The sequence below is a fragment of the Pristiophorus japonicus genome, unplaced genomic scaffold (genome assembly GCF_044704955.1).
Source record: "Pristiophorus japonicus isolate sPriJap1 unplaced genomic scaffold, sPriJap1.hap1 HAP1_SCAFFOLD_204, whole genome shotgun sequence".
Classification (NCBI taxonomy): Eukaryota; Metazoa; Chordata; class Chondrichthyes; family Pristiophoridae; genus Pristiophorus; species Pristiophorus japonicus.
This window is the reverse complement of record NW_027251736.1, coordinates 1,170,452-1,191,324: the sequence shown is the minus strand read 5'-3', so window position 1 is coordinate 1,191,324 and position 20,873 is coordinate 1,170,452. Positions and strand designations below refer to the sequence as shown.

The window sequence follows — 20,873 nt, the reverse complement described above, 5'->3', positions numbered from 1 at the left end:
GGGGGGGAGGGAGGGGGAGTGGGGATGGAGGGGGAGGGGTGGGGGGGAGACGGGAGGGAGGGGGGATGGAGGGGGAAGGGGAGAGGGGAAAGTTTGTGTTGACTCGAAGACTCAGTCGCTCTGATTGATAGAAGTGTTCGGGTTTTCCTTGAATAGAGGAGATTTGGCACAGGGATGTTTTTTACATTCCGGAGCTGAGTTTAACAAGGAACAGATGTGAGCTAAAGAGAGAGAGAGAGAAATAGAGAGAGAGAGAGAGAGAGAGAGGGGTGGGAGGGAGGGAAGGAGGAAAGAAGGGGGGGAAACAGAGGGGGAAGAGAGGGGGGAAGGGGGTGATAGGGGGAAAGGGGTGAGGGTGTGAGAGGGCGCGAACAAGACAGAGAGATAGCGGGAGGGATAGATACACAGAGAGGGAGAAAGAAAGACAGAGAGAGAAACAGGGAGAGAGAGAGAAACGGACAGAGAGGGAGAGAGAGAAACAGACAGAGAGAAAGAGAGAGACGGAGAGAGGGAGAGACAGAGGGAGAGAGAGACAGAGACAGAGAGAGAGAGAAACGGACAGAGAGAGACAGAGACAGAGACAGAGAGAAACATTCAGAGAGAGAGACAGACAGAGAGAGGGAGAGACAGAGGGAGAGAGAAACAGACAGAGAGAGAGACAGAGACAGAGGGAGAGAGAGAGAGAAACAGACAGAGAGACAGAGACAGAGAGAGGGAGAGACAGAGACAGAGAGAGGGAGACAGAGGGAGAGAGAGAGAGGGGGTTATAGAGAGAATGAGACAGACAGAGAAGGAGGGGAGGAGGGGGGACTCAGGCCGGAATTGGTTGAAAGACCGACGCAGGATCCGGGGGGAAGTTTGCCAAGTTTGGAGAAGTTGCAGAAAGTTGGGATAAGTTGCGCTGCTGCCTGGTGTGTCCCGGGAGGCGGTGTCTGTCATTCGGGGAGCCCGGGACAGCAGCGAGACCAGCCGACGGTAGAAGGCGATCCCGGAGCGGCTGAGCCCGGGAGATTGAGTCGGAGTCCGTATCAGCCTCTCGGTGTGGTGTGAGCTGGAGCGGGGACTCGGTGTGGACGGGATATTGGGATGGCGGTGTCGGGGATTGTATGTGTCCTGACCCTGGCGGTGTGTGCGGCGGCGGCCAATTACCCGCTCCGGTACAACCTGTACTCGGGAGGTCCCGGGTCCCAGAGCGGACAACACGGCCCGGACAGCGGAGTGCGGGCCACCAGCAGGCACAGGTAAGCGGTACCGGGGGTGGCGGGACCGGGAGGGACCGAGAGAGACCGGCTCACACCGGGAGAGACCGGGTCACACCGGGTCACACCGAGAGACCGGGTCACACCGGGAGAGACCGGGTCACACCGAGAGACCGGGTCACACCGGGAGAGACCGAGAGAGACCGGCTCACACCGGCAGAGACCGGGTCACACCGGGAGAGACCGAGAGAGACCGGCTCACACCGGGAGAGACCGAGAGGGATCGGGTCACACCGGGAGGGATCGGGTCACACCGGGAGAGACCGAGAGAGACCGGGTCACACCGGGAGAGACCGAGAGAGACCGGGTCACACCGGGAGAGACCGAGAGGGATCGGAGGAACCGGCACAAACCGAGAGGGATCGGGTCACACCGGGAGGGACCGGGAAACACCCGGAGGGACAAACCGGGAGGGACCGGGACAGACCGGGATAGACCAGGAGAGACCGGGTCACACCGAGAGGAACCGGGACAAACCGGGAAACACCGGGAGGGATCGGGAGATACCGGGAGAGGAGAGAGAGATATCGGGTCACACAGGGACAGACCGGGAGGGACCGGGATACACTGAGACACACCGGGACAGAGAGACTGGGACACAGCGGGAGAGGCGGTACCTTGAATTGAACGCAATACTGCCGCTGAGGGCCAACCAGAGATTTATAGATTTTGATTAAATGAATCCATTATGGCCCCACTGGAGGAGGGCTCAAACCGGAGAGGCAGATGGGGAATCAGTTCCCGGGGGGAGACAATGTACAAATAGGCTCCAGGATAGCGATTAGGAGCCGCTCTGAACATTCAACCAGCACCAGAATTGGCGACGTCCCGTCAATTGCCCGATCTGCTGTACCTACAGCAAAATATGTATCGGCACCAAGGAACAGTGCAACTGTATATATACCTCCTGTGTCAGGGTATTTGCTTCCAAAATCAATGCAAGTGAATCAGCGTATCTGTCTCTAGATCAGCGTATGTGTCCCGAGATCAGAGTATCTGCCCTGAGATCAGAGTATCTGCCTCTAGATCAGAAGATCTGTCCCGAAATCAGTGTATCTGCCCCAAGATCAGTGTATTTGCACCGAGATCAGTGTATCTGCACCGAGATAAGAGTATCTGCCCCTAGATCAGAGTATCTACTCTCAGATCAGTGTATCTGCCTCTAGATCAGAGTATCTGCCCCTAGATCAGTGTATCTGCCCCGAGATCAGTGTATCTGTCCCGAGATCAGAGTATCTGTCCCTAGATCCGAGTATCTGCCCCGACATCAGAGTATCTGCCCCTAGATCAGAGTATCTTCCCTCAGATCAGTGTATCTTCCCCTAGATCAATGTATCTGCCCATAGATCAGTGTATCTGCCCCTAGATCAGTGTATCTGCCCCGAGATCAGTGTATCTGTCCCGAGATCAGAGTATCTGCGCCTAGATCAGAGATTCTGCCCCTAGATAAGAGTATCTGCCCCTAGATCAGAGTATCTGCCCTCAGATCAGTGTATCTTCCCCTAGATCAGAGTATCTGCCCCTAGATCAGAGTATCTGCCTCTAGATCAGAGTATCTGCCCCTAGATCAGAGGATCTGTCCCGAAATCAGTGTATCTGCCCCGAGATCATTGTATTTGCACCGAGATCAGTGTATCTGCACCGAGATCAGAGTATCTGCCCCTAGATCAGAGTATCTGCCCTCAGATCAGTGTATCTGCCCCTAGATCAGTGTATTAGCCCCTAAATCAGTGTATCTGCCCCGAGATCAGTCTATCTGTCCCTAGATCAGCATATCTGTCCCTAGATCAGAGTATCTTCCCTCAGATCAGTGTATCTTCCCCTAGATCAATGTATCTGCCCATAGATCAGTGTATCTGCCCCTTGAACAGTGTATCTGCCCCTAGTTGTGTATCTGTCCCTAGATCAGAGTGTCTGCCCCTAGATCAGAGTATCTGCCCCTAGATCAGAGTATCTTCCCTCAGATCAGTGTATCTGCCCCTAGATCAGTGTATCTGTCCCTAGATCAGTGTATCTGTCCCTAGATCAGAGTATCTGCCCCTAGATCAGAGTATCTGCCCCTAGATTAGAGTATCTGCCCCTAGATCAGAGTATCTGCCCCTAGATCAGAGTATCTGCCCTCAGATCAGTTTATCTTCCCCTAGATCAGAGTATCTGCCCCTAGATCAGAGTATCTGTCCCGAGATCAGTGTATCTGTCCCTATATCAGTGTATCTGCCCCGAGATCAGTCTTTCTGCCCCTAGATCAGAGTATCTGCCCCGAGATCCGAGTATCTGCCCCTAGATCAGAGTATCTGCCCCTAGATCAGAGTATCTGCCCCTAGAACAGTGTATCTTCCCCTAGATCAGTGTATCTGCCCCCAGATCAGTGTATCTGTCCCTAGATCAGAGTATCTGTCCCTAGATCAGAGTATCTGCCCCTAGATCAGAGTATCTGCCCCTAGATCAGAGTATCTGCCCCGAGATCAGAGTATCTGCCCTCAGATCAGTGTATCTGCCCCGAGATCAGAGTATCTGCCCCGAGATCAGAGTATTTGCCCCTAGATCAGAGTATCTGCCCTCAGATCAGTGTATCTGCCCCAAGATCAGAGTATCTGCCCCTAGATCAGAGTATCTGTCCCTAGATCAGTGTATCTGCCCCTAGATCAGTGTATCTGCCCCTAGATCAGTGTATCTGTCCCTAGATCAGAGTATCTGCCCCTAGATCAGAGTATCTGCCCCTAGATTAGAGTATCTGCCCCTAGATCAGAGTATCTGCCCCTAGATCAGAGTATCTGCCCTCAGATCAGTTTATCTTCCCCTAGATCAGAGTATCTGCCCCTAGATCAGAGTATCTCTCCCGAGATCAGTGTATCTGTCCCTATATCAGTGTATCTGCCCCGAGATCAGTCTTTCTGCCCCTAGATCAGAGTATCTTTCCCTAGATCAGAGTATCTGCCCCGAGATCCGAGTATCTGCCCCTAGATCAGAGTATCTGCCCCTAGATCAGTGTATCTGCCCCCAGATCAGTGTATCTGCCCCTAGATCAGAGTATCTGTCCCTAGATCAGAGTATCTGCCCCTAGATCAGTGTATTTGCCCCCAGATCAGTGTATCTGCCCCTAGATCTAAGTATCTGCCCCTAGATCAGAGTATCTATCCCTAGATCAGAGTATCTGCCCCGAGATCAGAGTATCTGCCCTCAGATTAGTGTATCTGCCCCTAGATCAGAGTATCTGCCCCGAGATCAGAGTATCTGCCCCTAGATCACAGTATCTGCCCTCAGATCAGTGTATCTTCCCCTAGATCAATGTATCTGCCAAATAGATCAGTGTATCTGCCCCTTGAACAGTGTATCTGCCCCTAGTTCAGTGTATCTGTCCCTAGATCAGAGTATCTGCCCCTAGATCAGAGTATCTTCCCTCAGATCAGTGTATCTTCCCCTAGATCAATGTATCTGCCCATAGATCAGTGTATCTGCCCCTAGATCAATGTATCTGCCCATAGATCAGTGTATCTGCCCCTAGATCAGTGTATCTGCCCCGAGATCAGTGTATCTGTCCCGAGATCAGAGTATCTGCGCCTAGATCAGAGTATCTGCCCCTAGATAAGAGTATCTGCCCCTAGATCAGAGTATCTGCCCTCAGATCAGTGTATCTTCCCCTAGATCAGAGTATCTGCCCCTAGATCAGAGTATCTGCCTCTTGGTCAGAGTATCTGCCCCTAGATCAGAGGATCTGTCCCGAAATCAGTGTATCTGCCCCGAGATCATTGTATTTGCACCGAGATCAGTGTATCTGCACCGAGATCAGAGTATCTGCCCCTAGATCAGAGTATCTGCCCTCAGATCAGTGTATCTGCCCCTAGATCAGTGTATCTGCCCCTAGATCAGTGTATCTGCCCCGAGATCAGTCTATCTGTCCCTAGATCAGTATATCTGTCCCTAGATCAGAGTATCTGCCCCTAGATCAGAGTATCTGCCCTCAGATCAGTGTATCTGCCCCTAGATCAGTGTATCTGCCCCTAGATCAGAGTATCTGCCCCTAGATCAGAGTATCTGCCCTCAGATCAGAGTATCTTCCCCTAGATCAATGTATCTGCACATAGATCAGTGTATCTGCCCCTTGAACAGTGTATCTGCCCCTAGTTCAGTGTATCTGTCCCTAGATCAGAGTATCTGCCCCTGGATCAGAGTATCTTCCCTCAGATCAGTGTATCTTCCCCTAGATCAGTGTATCTGCCCCTAGATCAGTGTATCTGCCCCTAGATCAGAGTATCTGCCCCTAGATTAGAGTATCTGCCCCTAGATTAGAGTATCTGCCCCGAGATCAGAGTATCTGCCCTCAGATCAGTTTATCTTCCCCTAGATCAGAGTATCTGCCCCTAGATCAGAGTATCTGTCCCGAAATCAGTGTATCTGTCCCTATATCAGTGTATCTGCCCCAAGATCAGTCTTTCTGCCCCTAGATCAGAGTATCTGCCCCGAGATCCGAGTATCTGCCCCTAGATCAGAGTATCTGCCCCTAGATCAGAGTATCTGCCCCTAGAACAGTGTATCTTCCCCTAGATCAGAGTATCTGCCCCTAGATCAGAGTATCTGCCCCGAGATCAGTGTATCTGCCCTCAGATCAGTGTATCTGCCCCTAGATCAGTGTATCTGCCCCGAGATCAGAGTATCTGCCCCTAGATCAGAGTATCTGCCCTCAGATCAGTGTATCTGCCCCAAGATCAGAGTATCTGCCCCTAGATCAGAGTATCTGTCCCTAGATCAGTGTATCTGCCCCTAGATCAGTGTATCTGCCCCTAGATCAGTGTATCTGTCCCTAGATCAGAGTATCTGCCCCTAGATCAGAGTATCTGCCCCTAGATTAGAGTATCTGCCCCTAGATCAGAGTATCTGCCCCTAGATCAGAGTATCTGCCCTCAGATCAGTTTATCTTCCCCTAGATCAGAGTATCTGCCCCTAGATCAGAGTTTCTGTCCCGAGATCAGTGTATCTGTCCCTATATCAGTGTATCTGCCCCGAGATCAGTCTTTCTGCCCCTAGATCAGAGTATCTTTCCCTAGATCAGAGTATCTGCCCCGAGATCCGAGTATCTGCCCCTAGAACAGAGTATCTGCCCCTAGATCAGAGTATCCGCCCCTAGAACAGTGTATCTTCCCCGAGATCAGTGTATCTGCCCCCAGATCAGTGTATCTGCCCCTAGATCAGAGTATCTGTCCCTAGATCAGAGTATCTGCCCATAGATCAGAGTATCTGCCCCTAGATCAGAGTATCTGCCCCGAGATCAGAGTATCTGCCCTCAGATCAGTGTATCTGCCCCGAGATCAGAGTATCTGCTCCTAGATCACAGTATCTGCCCTCAGATCAGTGTATATGCCCCTAGATCAGTGTATCTGCCCCTAGATCAGTGTATCTGCCCCTAGATCAGTCTATCTGTCCCTAGATCAGTATATCTGTCCCTAGATCAGAGTTTCTGCCCCTAGATCAGTGTATCTGCCCCTAGATCAGTGTATCTGTCCCGAGATCAGTATATCTGTCCCTAGATCAGAGTATCTGCCCCTAGATCAGAGTTTCTTCCCTCAGATCAGTGTATCTTCCCCTAGATCAAGGTATCTGCCCATAGATCAGTGTATCTGCCCCTAGATCAGTGTATCTGCCCCTAGATCAGTGTATCTGCCCCTAGTTCAGTGTATCTGTCCCTAGATCAGAGTCTCTGCCCCTAGATCAGAGTATCTGCCCCTTGAACAGTGTATCTGCCCCTAGTTCAGTGTATCTGTCCCTAGATCAGAGTATCTGCCCCTAGATCAGAGTATCTGCCCCTAGATCAGAGTATCTTCCCCGAGATCAATGTATCTGCCCATAGATCAGTGTATCTGCCCCTAGATCAGTGTATCTGCCCCTAGATCAGTGTATCTGCCCCTAGATCAGTGTATCTGCCCCTAGTTCAGTGTATCTGTCCCTAGATCAGAGTATCTGCCCTCAGATCAGTTTATCTTCCCCTAGATCAGAGTATCTGCCCCTAGATCAGAGTATCTGTCCCGAGAGCAGTTTATCTGTCCCTATATCAGTGTATCTGCCCCAAGATCAGTCTTTCTGCCCCTACATCAGAGTATCTGCCCCGAGATCCGAGTATCTGCCCCTAGATCAGAGTATCTGCCCCTAGAACAGTGTACCTTCCCCTAGATCAGTGTATCTGCCCCCAGATCAGTGTATCTGCCCCTAGATCAGAGTATCTGTCCCTAGATCAGAGTATCTGCCCCTAGATCAGAGTATCTGCCCCTAGATCAGAGTATCTGCCCCGAGATCAGAGTATCTGCCCTCAGATCAGTGTATCTGCCCCTAGATCAGAGTATCTGCCCGAGATCAGAGTATCTGCCCCTAGATCAGAGTATCTGCCCTCAGATCAGTGTATCTGCCCCACGATCAGAGTATCTGCCCCAGATCAGTGTCTCTGCCCCTAGATCAGTGTATCTGCCCCTCGATCAGTGTATCTGTACCTAGATCAGAGTATCTGCCCCTAGATCAGAGTATCTACCCCGAGATCCGAGTATCTGCCCCTAGATCAGAGTATCTGCCCCTAGATCAGAGTATCTGCCCCTAGAACAGTGTATCTTCCCCTAGATCAGTGTATCTGCCCCCAGATCAGTGTATCTGCCCCTAGATCAGAGTATCTGTCCCTAGATCAGAGTATCTGCCCATAGATCAGAGTATCTGCCCCTAGATCAGAGTATCTGCCCCGAGATCAGAGTATCTGCCCTCAGATCAGTGTATCTGCCCCTAGATCAGAGTATCTGCCCTGAGATCAGAGTATCTGCCACTAGATCAGAGTATCTGCCCCTCGATCAGTGTATCTGCCCCTAGATTAGAATATCTGCCCCTAGATCAGAGTATCTGCCCTCAGATCAGTTTATCTTCCCCTTGATCAGAGTATCTTTCCCTAGATCAGAGTATCTGCCCCGAGATCCGAGTATCTGCCCCTAGATCAGAGTATCTGCCCCTAGATCAGAGTATCTGCCCCTAGAACAGTGTATCTTCCCCTAGATCAGTGTATCTACCCCGAGATCAGAGTATCTGCCCTCAGATCAGTGTATCAGCCCCTAGATCAGAGTATCTGCCCCGAGATCAGAGTATCTGCCCCTAGATCAGAGTATCTGCCCCTAGATCAGTGTATCTGCCCCTAGATCAGTGTATCTGTCCCTAGATCAGTGAATCTGTCCCTAGATCAGAGTCTCTGCCCCTAGATCAGAGTATCTGCCCCTCGATCAGAGTATCTGCCCCTAGATCAGAGTATCTGCCCCTAGATCAGAGTATCTGTCCCTAGATCAGATGTTCTGCCCCTAGATTAGTGTATCTGCCCCTAGTTCAGTGTATCTGTCCCTAGATCAGTGAATCTGCCCCTAGAGCAGAGTATCTTCCCCTAGATCAGAGTATCTGCCCCTCGATCAGTGTATCTGTCCCTCGATCAGAGTATATGCCCCTAGATCAGAGTATCTGCCCCGAGATCAGAGTATCTGCCCCTAGATCAGTGTATCTGCCCCTAGATCAGAGTATCTTTCCCTAGATCAGTGTATCTGCGCCGAGATCAGAGTATCTGGCCCTAGATCAGAGTATCTGCCCCTAAATCAGAGTATCTGCCCTCAGATCAGTGTATCTGCCCCTAGATCAGAGTATCTTCCCGCAGATCAGTGTATCTGCCCCTAGATCAGATAATCTGCCCCGAGGTCAGAGTATCTGGCACTAGATCAGAGTATCTGCCCTCGGATCAGTGAATCTGCCCCTAGATCAGAGTATCTGCCCCTAGATCAGAGTATCTGCCCTCAGATCAGTGAATCTGCCCCTAGGTCATTGTATCTGCCCCTAGATCAGAGTATCTGTCCCGTGATCAGTGTATCTGTCCCTATATCAGTGTATCTGCTCCTAGATCAGTGTTTCTGCCCCTAGATCAGTGTATCTGTCCTTAGATTAGTCTACCTGTCCCTAGATCAGAGTATCTGCCCCGAGATCAGTGTATCTGCCCCTTGAACAGTGTATCTGCCCCTAGATCAGTGTATTTGCCCCTAGATCAGTGTATCTGCTCCCAGATCAGTGTATCTGCCCCTAGATCAGAGTATCTGTCCCTAGATCAGAGTATCTGCCGCTAGATCAGAGTATCTGCCCTCAGATAAGTATATCTGCCCCTAGATCAGAGTATCTGTCCCTAGATCAGTGTATCTGTCCCTATATCAGTGTGTCTGCCCCTAGATCAGTGTTTCTGCCCCTAGATCAGTGTATCTGTCCCTAGATCAGTCTATCTGTCCCGTGATCAGTGTATCTGCCCCTACATCAGATTATCTGTCCCTAGATCCGAGGATCTGCCCCTAGATCAGTGTATCTGTCCCTAGATCAAAGTATCTCTCCCGAGATAAGTGTATCTGTCCCTTGATCAGTGTATCTGCCCGTAGATCAGTGTATCTGTCCCGAGATCAGTATATCTGTCCGCAGATCAGAGTATCTGCCCCGAGATCAGTGTATCTGTCCCTATATCAGAGTATCTGCCGCTAGATCAGAGTATCTGCCCCTCGATCAGAGTATCTGCCCATAGATCAGAGTATCTGCCCCTAGATCAGAGTATCTGTCCCTAGATCAGATGTTCTGCCCCTAGGTCAGTGTATCTGCCCCTAGTTCAGTGTATCTGTCCCTAGATCAGTGAATCTGCCCCTAGAGCAGAGTATCTTCCCGTAGATCAGAGTATCTGCCCCTCGATCAGTGTATCTGTCCCTCGATCAGAGTATATGCCCCTAGATCAGAGTATCTGCCCCGAGATCAGAGTATCTGCCCCTAGATCAGTGTATCTGTCCCTATATCAGTGTGTCTGCCCCTAGATCAGTGTTTCTGCCCCGAGATCAGTGTATCTGTCCCTAGATCAGTCTATCTGTCCCGTGATCAGTGTATCTGCCCCTAGATCAGTGTATCTGCCCCTAGATCAGTGTATCTGCCCCTAGATCAGTGTATCTGCCCCTAGTTCAGTGTATCTGTCCCTAGATCAGAGTATCTGCCCTCAGATCAGTTTATCTTCCCCTAGATCAGAGTATCTGCCCCTAGATCAGAGTATCTGTCCCGAGAGCAGTTTATCTGTCCCTATATCAGTGTATCTGCCCCGAGATCAGTCTTTCTGCCCCTACATCAGAGTATCTGCCCCGAGATCCGAGTATCTGCCCCTAGATCAGAGTATCTGCCCCTAGATCAGAGTATCTGCCCCTAGAACAGTGTATCTTCCCCTAGATCAGTGTATCTGCCCCCAGATCAGTGTATCTGCCCCTAGATCAGAGTATCTGTCCCTAGATCAGAGTATCTGCCCCTAGATCAGAGTATCTGCCCCTAGATCAGAGTATCTGCCCTGAGATCAGAGTATCTGCCCTCAGATCAGTGTATCTGCCCCTAGATCAGAGTATCTGCCCCGAGATCAGAGTATCTGCCCCTAGATCAGAGTATCTGCCCTCAGATCAGTGTATCTGCCCCAATATCAGAGTATCTGCCCCAGATCAGAGTATATGTCCCTAGATCAGTGTCTCTGCCCCTAGATCAGTGTATCTGCCCCTAGATCAGAGTATCTGTCCCTAGATCAGAGTATCTGCCCATAGATCAGAGTATCTGCCCCTAGATCAGAGTATCTGCCACGAGATCAGAGTATCTGCCCTCAGATCAGTGTATCTGCCCCTAGATCAGAGTATCTGCCCCGAGATCAGAGTATCTGCCCCTAGATCAGTGTATCTGTACCTAGATCAGAGTATCTGCCCCTAGATCAGAGTATCTACCCCGAGATCCGAGTATCTGCCCCTAGATCAGAGTATCTGCCCCTAGATCAGAGTATCTGCCCCTAGAACAGTGTACCTTCCCCTAGATCAGTGTATCTGCCCCCAGATCAGTGTATCTGCCCCTAGATCAGAGTATCTGTCCCTAGATCAGAGTATCTGCCCATAGATCAGAGTATCTGCCCCTAGATCAGAGTATCTGCCACGAGATCAGAGTATCTGCCCTCAGATCAGTGTATCTGCCCCTAGATCAGAGTATCTGCCCCGAGATCCGAGTATCTGCCCCTAGATCAGAGTATCTGCCCCTAGATCAGAGTATCTGCCCCTAGAACAGTGTACCTTCCCCTAGATCAGTGTATCTGCCCCCAGATCAGTGTATCTGCCCCTAGATCAGAGTATCTGTCCCTAGATCAGAGTATCTGCCCATAGATCAGAGTATCTGCCCCTAGATCAGAGTATCTGCCACGAGATCAGAGTATCTGCCCTCAGATCAGTGTATCTGCCCCTAGATCAGAGTATCTGCCCCGAGATCAGAGTATCTGCCCCTAGATCAGAGTATCTGTCCCTAGATCAGAGTATATGCCCCTAGATCAGTGTATCTGCCCCTAGATCAGTGTATCTGTCCCTAGATCAGTATATCTGTCCCTAGATCAGAGTATCTGCCCCTAGATCAGAGTTTCTTCCCTCAGATCAGTGTATCTTCCCCTAGATCAAGGTATCTGCCCATAGATCAGTGTATTTGCCCCTAGATCAGTGTATCTGCCCCTAGATCAGTGTATCTGCCCCTAGTTCAGTGTATCTGTCCCTAGATCAGAGTCTCTGCCCCTAGATCAGAGTATCTGCCCCTTGAACAGTGTATCTGCCCCTAGTTCAGTGTATCTGTCCCTAGATCAGAGTATCTGCCCCTAGATCAGAGTATCTGCCCCTAGATCAGAGTATCTTCCCCTAGATCAATGTATCTGCCCATAGATCAGTGTATCTGCCCCTAGATCAGTGTATCTGCCCCTAGATCAGTGTATCTGCCCCTAGATCAGTGTATCTGCCCCTAGTTCAGTGTATCTGTCCCTAGATCAGAGTATCTGCCCTCAGATCAGTTTATCTTCCCCTAGATCAGAGTATCTGCCCCTAGATCAGAGTATCTGTCCCGAGAGCAGTTTATCTGTCCCTATATCAGTGTATCTGCCCCGAGATCAGTCTTTCTGCCCCTACATCAGAGTATCTGCCCCGAGATCCGAGTATCTGCCCCGAGATCAGAGTATCTGCCCCTAGATCAGAGTATCTGCCCCTAGAACAGTGTATCTTCCCCTAGATCAGTGTATCTGCCCCCAGATCAGTGTATCTGCCCCTAGATCAGAGTATCTGTCCCGAGATCAGAGTATCTGCCCCTAGATCAGAGTATCTGCCCCTAGAGCAGAGTATCTGCCCCTAGATCAGAGTATCTGCCCTCAGATCAGTGTATCTGCCCCAAGATCAGAGTATCTGCCCCAGATCAGAGTATCTGTCCCCAGATCAGTGTCTCTGCCCCTAGATCAGTGTATCTGCCCCTCGATCAGTGTATCTGTACCTAGATCAGAGTATCTGCCCCTAGATCAGAGTATCTACCCCGAGATCCGAGTATCTGCCCCTAGATCAGAGTATCTGCCACGAGATCAGAGTATCTGCCCTCAGATCAGTGTATCTGCCCCTAGATCAGAGTATCTGCCCCGAGATCAGAGTATCTGCCCCTAGATCAGTGTATCTGCCCCTAGATCAGAGTATCTTTCCCTAGATCAGAGTATCCGCCCCTAGATCAGTGTAACTGCCCCTAGATTAGAGTATCTGCCTCTGGATCAGATTATCTGCCCCTAGATCAGAGTATCTGCCCTCAGATCAGTTTATCTTCCCCTAGATCAGAGTATCTGCCCCTAGATCAGAGTATCTGTCCCGAGATCAGTGTATCTGTCCCTATATCAGTGTATCTGCCCCGAGATCAGTCTTTCTGCCCCTAGATCAGAATATCTTTCCCTAGATCAGAGTATCTGCCCCGAGATCCGAGTATCTGCCCCTAGATCAGAGTATCTGCCCCTAGATCAGAGTATCTGCCCCTAGAACAGTGTATCTTCCCCTAGATCAGTGTATCTACCCCGAGATCAGAGTATCTGCCCTCAGATCAGTGTATCTGCCCCTAGATCAGAGTATCTGCCCCGAGATCAGAGTATCTGCCCCTAGATCACAGTATCTGCCCTCAGATCAGTGTATATGCCCCTAGATCAGTGTATCTGCCCCTAGATCAGTGTATCTGCCCCTCGATCAGTCTGTCCCTAGATCAGTATATCTGTCCCTAGATCAGAGTTTCTGCCCCTAGATCAGTGTATCTGCCCCTAGATCAGTGTATCTGTCCCTAGATCAGTATATCTGTCCCTAGATCAGTGTATCTGCCCCTAGATCAGTGTATCTGCCCCTAGATCAGTGTATCTGCCCCTAGTTCAGTGTATCTGTCCCTAGATCAGAGTCTCTGCCCCTAGATCAGAGTATCTGCCCCTTGAACAGTGTATCTGCCCCTAGTTCAGTGTATCTGTCCCTAGATCAGAGTATCTGCCCCTAGATCAGAGTATCTGCCCCTAGATCAGAGTATCTTCCCCTAGATCAATGTATCTGCCCATAGATCAGTGTATCTGCCCCTAGATCAGTGTATCTGCCCCTAGATCAGTGTATCTGCCCCTAGATCAGTGTATCTGCCCCTAGTTCAGTGTATCTGTCCCTAGATCAGAGTATCTGCCCTCAGATCAGTTTATCTTCCCCTAGATCAGAGTATCTGCCCCTAGATCAGAGTATCTGTCCCGAGAGCAGTTTATCTGTCCCTATATCAGTGTATCTGCCCCGAGATCAGTCTTTCTGCCCCTACATCAGAGTATCTGCCCCGAGATCCGAGTATCTGCCCCGAGATCAGAGTATCTGCCCCTAGATCAGAGTATCTGCCCCTAGAACAGTGTATCTTCCCCTAGATCAGTGTATCTGCCCCCAGATCAGTGTATCTGCCCCTAGATCAGAGTATCTGTCCCTAGATCAGAGTATCTGCCCCAATATCAGAGTATCTGCCCCAGATCAGAGTATATGTCCCTAGATCAGTGTCTCTGCCCCTAGATCAGTGTATCTGCCCCTAGATCAGAGTATCTGTCCCTAGATCAGAGTATCTGCCCATAGATCAGAGTATCTGCCCCTAGATCAGAGTATCTGCCACGAGATCAGAGTATCTGCCCTCAGATCAGTGTATCTGCCCCTAGATCAGAGTATCTGCCCCGAGATCAGAGTATCTGCCCCTAGATCAGTGTATCTGTACCTAGATCAGAGTATCTGCCCCTAGATCAGAGTATCTACCCCGAGATCCGAGTATCTGCCCCTAGATCAGAGTATCTGCCCCTAGATCAGAGTATCTGCCCCTAGAACAGTGTACCTTCCCCTAGATCAGTGTATCTGCCCCCAGATCAGTGTATCTGCCCCTAGATCAGAGTATCTGCCCCGAGATCAGAGTATCTGCCCCTAGATCAGTGTATCTGTACCTAGATCAGAGTATCTGCCCCTAGATCAGAGTATCTACCCCGAGATCCGAGTATCTGCCCCTAGATCAGAGTATCTGCCCCTAGATCAGAGTATCTGCCCCTAGAACAGTGTACCTTCCCCTAGATCAGTGTATCTGCCCCCAGATCAGTGTATCTGCCCCTAGATCAGAGTATCTGTCCCTAGATCAGAGTATCTGCCCATAGATCAGAGTATCTGCCCCTAGATCAGAGTATCTGCCACGAGATCAGAGTATCTGCCCTCAGATCAGTGTATCTGCCCCTAGATCAGAGTATCTGCCCCGAGATCCGAGTATCTGCCCCTAGATCAGAGTATCTGCCCCTAGATCTGAGTATCTGCCCCTAGAACAGTGTACCTTCCCCTAGATCAGTGTATCTGCCCCCAGATCAGTGTATCTGCCCCTAGATCAGAGTATCTGTCCCTAGATCAGAGTATCTGCCCATAGATCAGAGTATCTGCCCCTAGATCAGAGTATCTGCCACGAGATCAGAGTATCTGCCCTCAGATCAGTGTATCTGCCCCTAGATCAGAGTATCTGCCCCGAGATCAGAGTATCTGCCCCTAGATCAGAGTATCTGTCCCTAGATCAGAGTATATGCCCCTAGATCAGTGTATCTGCCCCTAGATCAGTGTATCTGTCCCTAGATCAGTATATCTGTCCCTAGATCAGAGTATCTGCCCCTAGATCAGAGTTTCTTCCCTCAGATCAGTGTATCTTCCCCTAGATCAAGGTATCTGCCCATAGATCAGTGTATCTGCCCCTAGATCAGTGTATCTGCCCCTAGATCAGTGTATCTGCCCCTAGTTCAGTGTATCTGTCCCTAGATCAGAGTCTCTGCCCCTAGATCAGAGTATCTGCCCCTTGAACAGTGTATCTGCCCCTAGTTCAGTGTATCTGTCCCTAGATCAGAGTATCTGCCCCTAGATCAGAGTATCTGCCCCTAGATCAGAGTATCTTCCCCTAGATCAATGTATCTGCCCATAGATCAGTGTATCTGCCCCTAGATCAGTGTATCTGCCCCTAGATCAGTGTATCTGCCCCTAGATCAGTGTATCTGCCCCTAGTTCAGTGTATCTGTCCCTAGATCAGAGTATCTGCCCTCAGATCAGTTTATCTTCCCCTAGATCAGAGTATCTGCCCCTAGATCAGAGTATCTGTCCCGAGAGCAGTTTATCTGTCCCTATATCAGTGTATCTGCCCCGAGATCAGTCTTTCTGCCCCTACATCAGAGTATCTGCCCCGAGATCCGAGTATCTGCCCCGAGATCAGAGTATCTGCCCCTAGATCAGAGTATCTGCCCCTAGAACAGTGTATCTTCCCCTAGATCAGTGTATCTGCCCCCAGATCAGTGTATCTGCCCCTAGATCAGAGTATCTGTCCCGAGATCAGAGTATCTGCCCCTAGATCAGAGTATCTGCCCCTAGAGCAGAGTATCTGCCCCTAGATCAGAGTATCTGCCCTCAGATCAGTGTATCTGCCCCAAGATCAGAGTATCTGCCCCAGATCAGAGTATCTGTCCCCAGATCAGTGTCTCTGCCCCTAGATCAGTGTATCTGCCCCTCGATCAGTGTATCTGTACCTAGATCAGAGTATCTGCCCCTAGATCAGAGTATCTACCCCGAGATCCGAGTATCTGCCCCTAGATCAGAGTATCTGCCACGAGATCAGAGTATCTGCCCTCAGATCAGTGTATCTGCCCCTAGATCAGAGTATCTGCCCCGAGATCAGAGTATCTGCCCCTAGATCAGTGTATCTGCCCCTAGATCAGAGTATCTTTCCCTAGATCAGAGTATCCGCCCCTAGATCAGTGTAACTGCCCCTAGATTAGAGTATCTGCCTCTGGATCAGATTATCTGCCCCTAGATCAGAGTATCTGCCCTCAGATCAGTTTATCTTCCCCTAGATCAGAGTATCTGCCCCTAGATCAGAGTATCTGTCCCGAGATCAGTGTATCTGTCCCTATATCAGTGTATCTGCCCCGAGATCAGTCTTTCTGCCCCTAGATCAGAATATCTTTCCCTAGATCAGAGTATCTGCCCCGAGATCCGAGTATCTGCCCCTAGATCAGAGTATCTGCCCCTAGATCAGAGTATCTGCCCCTAGAACAGTGTATCTTCCCCTAGATCAGTGTATCTACCCCGAGATCAGAGTATCTGCCCTCAGATCAGTGTATCTGCCCCTAGATCAGAGTATCTGCCCCGAGATCAGAGTATCTGCCCCTAGATCACAGTATCTGCCCTCAGATCAGTGTATATGCCCCTAGATCAGTGTATCTGCCCCTAGATCAGTGTATCTGCCCCTCGATCAGTCTGTCCCTAGATCAGTATATCTGTCCCTAGATCAGAGTTTCTGCCCCTAGATCAGTGTATCTGCCCCTAGATCAGTGTATCTGTCCCTAGATCAGTATATCTGTCCCTAGATCAGTGTATCTGCCCCTAGATCAGTGTATCTGCCCCTAGATCAGTGTATCTGCCCCTAGTTCAGTGTATCTGTCCCTAGATCAGAGTCTCTGCCCCTAGATCAGAGTATCTGCCCCTTGAACAGTGTATCTGCCCCTAGTTCAGTGTATCTGTCCCTAGATCAGAGTATCTGCCCCTAGATCAGAGTATCTGCCCCTAGATCAGAGTATCTTCCCCTAGATCAATGTATCTGCCCATAGATCAGTGTATCTGCCCCTAGATCAGTGTATCTGCCCCTAGATCAGTGTATCTGCCCCTAGATCAGTGTATCTGCCCCTAGTTCAGTGTATCTGTCCCTAGATCAGAGTATCTGCCCTCAGATCAGTTTATCTTCCCCTAGATCAGAGTATCTGCCCCTAGATCAGAGTATCTGTCCCGAGAGCAGTTTATCTGTCCCTATATCAGTGTATCTGCCCCGAGATCAGTCTTTCTGCCCCTACATCAGAGTATCTGCCCCGAGATCCGAGTATCTGCCCCGAGATCAGAGTATCTGCCCCTAGATCAGAGTATCTGCCCCTAGAACAGTGTATCTTCCCCTAGATCAGTGTATCTGCCCCCAGATCAGTGTATCTGCCCCTAGATCAGAGTATCTGTCCCTAGATCAGAGTATCTGCCCCTAGATCAGAGTATCTGCCCCTAGATCAGAGTATCTGCCCCTAGATCAGAGTATCTGCCCTCAGATCAGTGTATCTGCCCCAAGATCAGAGTATCTGCCCCAGATCAGAGTATCTGTCCGTAGATCAGTGTCTCTGCCCCTAGATCAGTGTATCTGCCCCTCGATCAGTGTATCTGTACCTAGATCAGAGTATCTGCCCCTAGATCAGAGTATCTACCCCGAGATCCGAGTATCTGCCCCTAGATCAGAGTATCTGCCCCTAGATCAGAGTATCTGCCCCTAGAACAGTGTATCTTCCCCTAGATCAGTGTATCTGCCCCCAGATCAGTGTATCTGCCCCTAGATCAGAGTATCTGTCCCTAGATCAGAGTATCTGCCCATAGATCAGAGTATCTGCCCCTAGATCAGTGTTTCTGCCCCGAGATCAGAGTATCTGCCCTCAGATCAGTGTATCTGCCCCTAGATCAGAGTATCTGCCCAGAGATCAGAGTATCTGCCACTAGATCAGAGTATCTGCCCCTCGATCAGTGTATCTGCCCCTAGATTAGAGTATCTGCCCCTAGATCAGAGTATCTGCCCTCAGATCAGTTTATCTTCCCCTTGATCAGAGTATCTGCCCCTAGATCAGAGTATCTGTCCCGAGATCAGTGTATCTGTCCCTATATCAGTGTATCTGCCCCGAGATCAGTCTTTCTGCCCCTAGATCAGAGTATCTTTCCCTAGATCAGAGTATCTGCCCCGAGATCCGAGTATCTGCCCCTAGATCAGAGTATCTGCCCCTAGATCAGAGTATCTGCCCCTAGAACAGTGTATCTTCCCCTAGATCAGTGTATCTACCCCGAGATCAGAGTATCTGCCCTCAGATCAGTGTATCAGCCCCTAGATCAGAGTATCTGCCCCGAGATCAGAGTATCTGCCCCTAGATCAGAGTTTCTGCCCCTAGATCAGTGTATCTGCCCCTAGATCAGTGTATCTGTCCCTAGATCAGTGAATCTGTCCCTAGATCAGTGTATCTGCCCCTAGATCAGAGTATCTGTCCCTAGATCAGAGTATCTGCCCATAGATCAGAGTATCTGCCCCTAGATCAGTGTTTCTGCCCCGAGATCAGAGTATCTGCCCCGAGATCAGAGTATCTGCCCCTAGATCAGAGTATCTGCCCCTAGAACAGTGTATCTTCCCCTAGATCAGTGTATCTGCCCCCAGATCAGTGTATCTGCCCCTAGATCAGAGTATCTGTCCCTAGATCAGAGTATCTGCCCCTAGATCAGAATATCTGCCCCTAGATCAGAGTATCTGCCCCTAGATCAGAGTATCTGCCCTCAGATCAGTGTATCTGCCCCAAGATCAGAGTATCTGCCCCAGATCAGAGTATCTGTCCGTAGATCAGTGTCTCTGCCCCTAGATCAGTGTATCTGCCCCTCGATCAGTGTATCTGTACCTAGATCAGAGTATCTGCCCCTAGATCAGAGTATCTACCCCGAGATCCGAGTATCTGCCCCTAGATCAGAGTATCTGCCCCTAGATCAGAGTATCTGCCCCTAGAACAGTGTATCTTCCCCTAGATCAGTGTATCTGCCCCCAGATCAGTGTATCTGCCCCTAGATCAGAGTATCTGTCCCTAGATCAGAGTATCTGCCCATAGATCAGAGTATCTGCCCCTAGATCAGTGTTTCTGCCCCGAGATCAGAGTATCTGCCCTCAGATCAGTGTATCTGCCCCTAGATCAGAGTATCTGCCCCGAGATCAGAGTATCTGCCACTAGATCAGAGTATCTGCCCCTCGATCAGTGTATCTGCCCCTAGATTAGAGTATCTGCCCCTAGATCAGAGTATCTGCCCTCAGATCAGTTTATCTTCCCCTTGATCAGAGTATCTGCCCCTAGATCAGAGTATCTGTCCCGAGATCAGTGTATCTGTCCCTATATCAGTGTATCTGCCCCGAGATCAGTCTTTCTGCCCCTAGATCAGAGTATCTTTCCCTAGATCAGAGTATCTGCCCCGAGATCCGAGTATCTGCCCCTAGATCAGAGTATCTGCCCCTAGATCAGAGTATCTGCCCCTAGAACAGTGTATCTTCCCCTAGATCAGTGTATCTACCCCGAGATCAGAGTATCTGCCCTCAGATCAGTGTATCAGCCCCTAGATCAGAGTATCTGCCCCGAGATCAGAGTATCTGCCCCTAGATCAGAGTTTCTGCCCCTAGATCAGTGTATCTGCCCCTAGATCAGTGTATCTGTCCCTAGATCAGTGAATCTGTCCCTAGATCAGAGTCTCTGCCCCTAGATCAGAGTATCTGCCCCTCGATCAGAGTATCTGCCCCTAGATCAGAGTATCTGCCCCTAGATCAGAGTATCTGTCCCTAGATCAGATGTTCTGCCCCTAGATTAGTGTATCTGCCCCTAGTTCAGTGTATCTGTCCCTAGATCAGTGAATCTGCCCCTAGAGCAGAGTATCTTCCCCTAGATCAGAGTATCTGCCCCTCGATCAGTGTATCTGTCCCTCGATCAGAGTATATGCCCCTAGATCAGTGTATCTGCCCCTTGAACAGTGTATCTGCCCCTAGATCAGTGTATTTGCCCCTAGATCAGTGTATCTGCTCCCAGATCAGTGTATCTGCCCCTAGATCAGAGTATCTGTCCCTAGATCAGAGTATCTGCCGCTAGATCAGAGTATCTGCCCTCAGATAAGTGTATCTGCCCCTAGATCAGAGTATCTGTCCCTAGATCAGTGTATCTGTCCCTATATCAGTGTGTCTGCCCCTAGATCAGTGTTTCTGCCCCTAGATCAGTGTATCTGTCCCTAGATCAGTCTATCTGTCCCGTGATCAGTGTATCTGCCCCTACATCAGATTATCTGTCCCTAGATCCGAGGATCTGCCCCTAGATCAGTGTATCTGTCCCTAGATCAAAGTATCTCTCCCGAGATAAGTGTATCTGTCCCTTGATCAGTGTATCTGCCCGTAGATCAGTGTATCTGCGCCGAGATCAGAGTATCTGTCCCTAGATCAGAGTATCTGCCCCTAGATCAGAGTATCTGCCCTCAGATCAGTGTATCTGCCCCTAGATCAGAGTATCTTCCCGCAGATCAGTGTATCTGCCCCTAGATCAGATAATCTGCCCCGAGGTCAGAGTATCTGGCACTAGATCAGAGTGTCTGCCCTCAGATCAGTGAATCTGCCCCTAGATCAGAGTATCTGCCCCTAGATCAG

General features: G+C 50.0%; 1 protein-coding gene across 2 annotated transcripts in view; it reads left to right on the top strand.

Moving 5' to 3' along the window:
* Positions 1-876: 876 nt before the first annotated feature.
* Positions 877-20,873, top strand: part of LOC139244109 (EMILIN-1-A-like) — a 106,888-nt gene continuing 86,891 nt past the window's right edge. For both annotated transcript variants that reach the window (XM_070870981.1, XM_070870979.1), the window contains exon 1: positions 877-1,241. In XM_070870981.1, the coding sequence (XP_070727082.1) occupies positions 1,087-1,241 (155 nt within the window). In that variant the 5' untranslated portion in view covers positions 877-1,086. The remainder of the gene's footprint in view (positions 1,242-20,873) is intronic.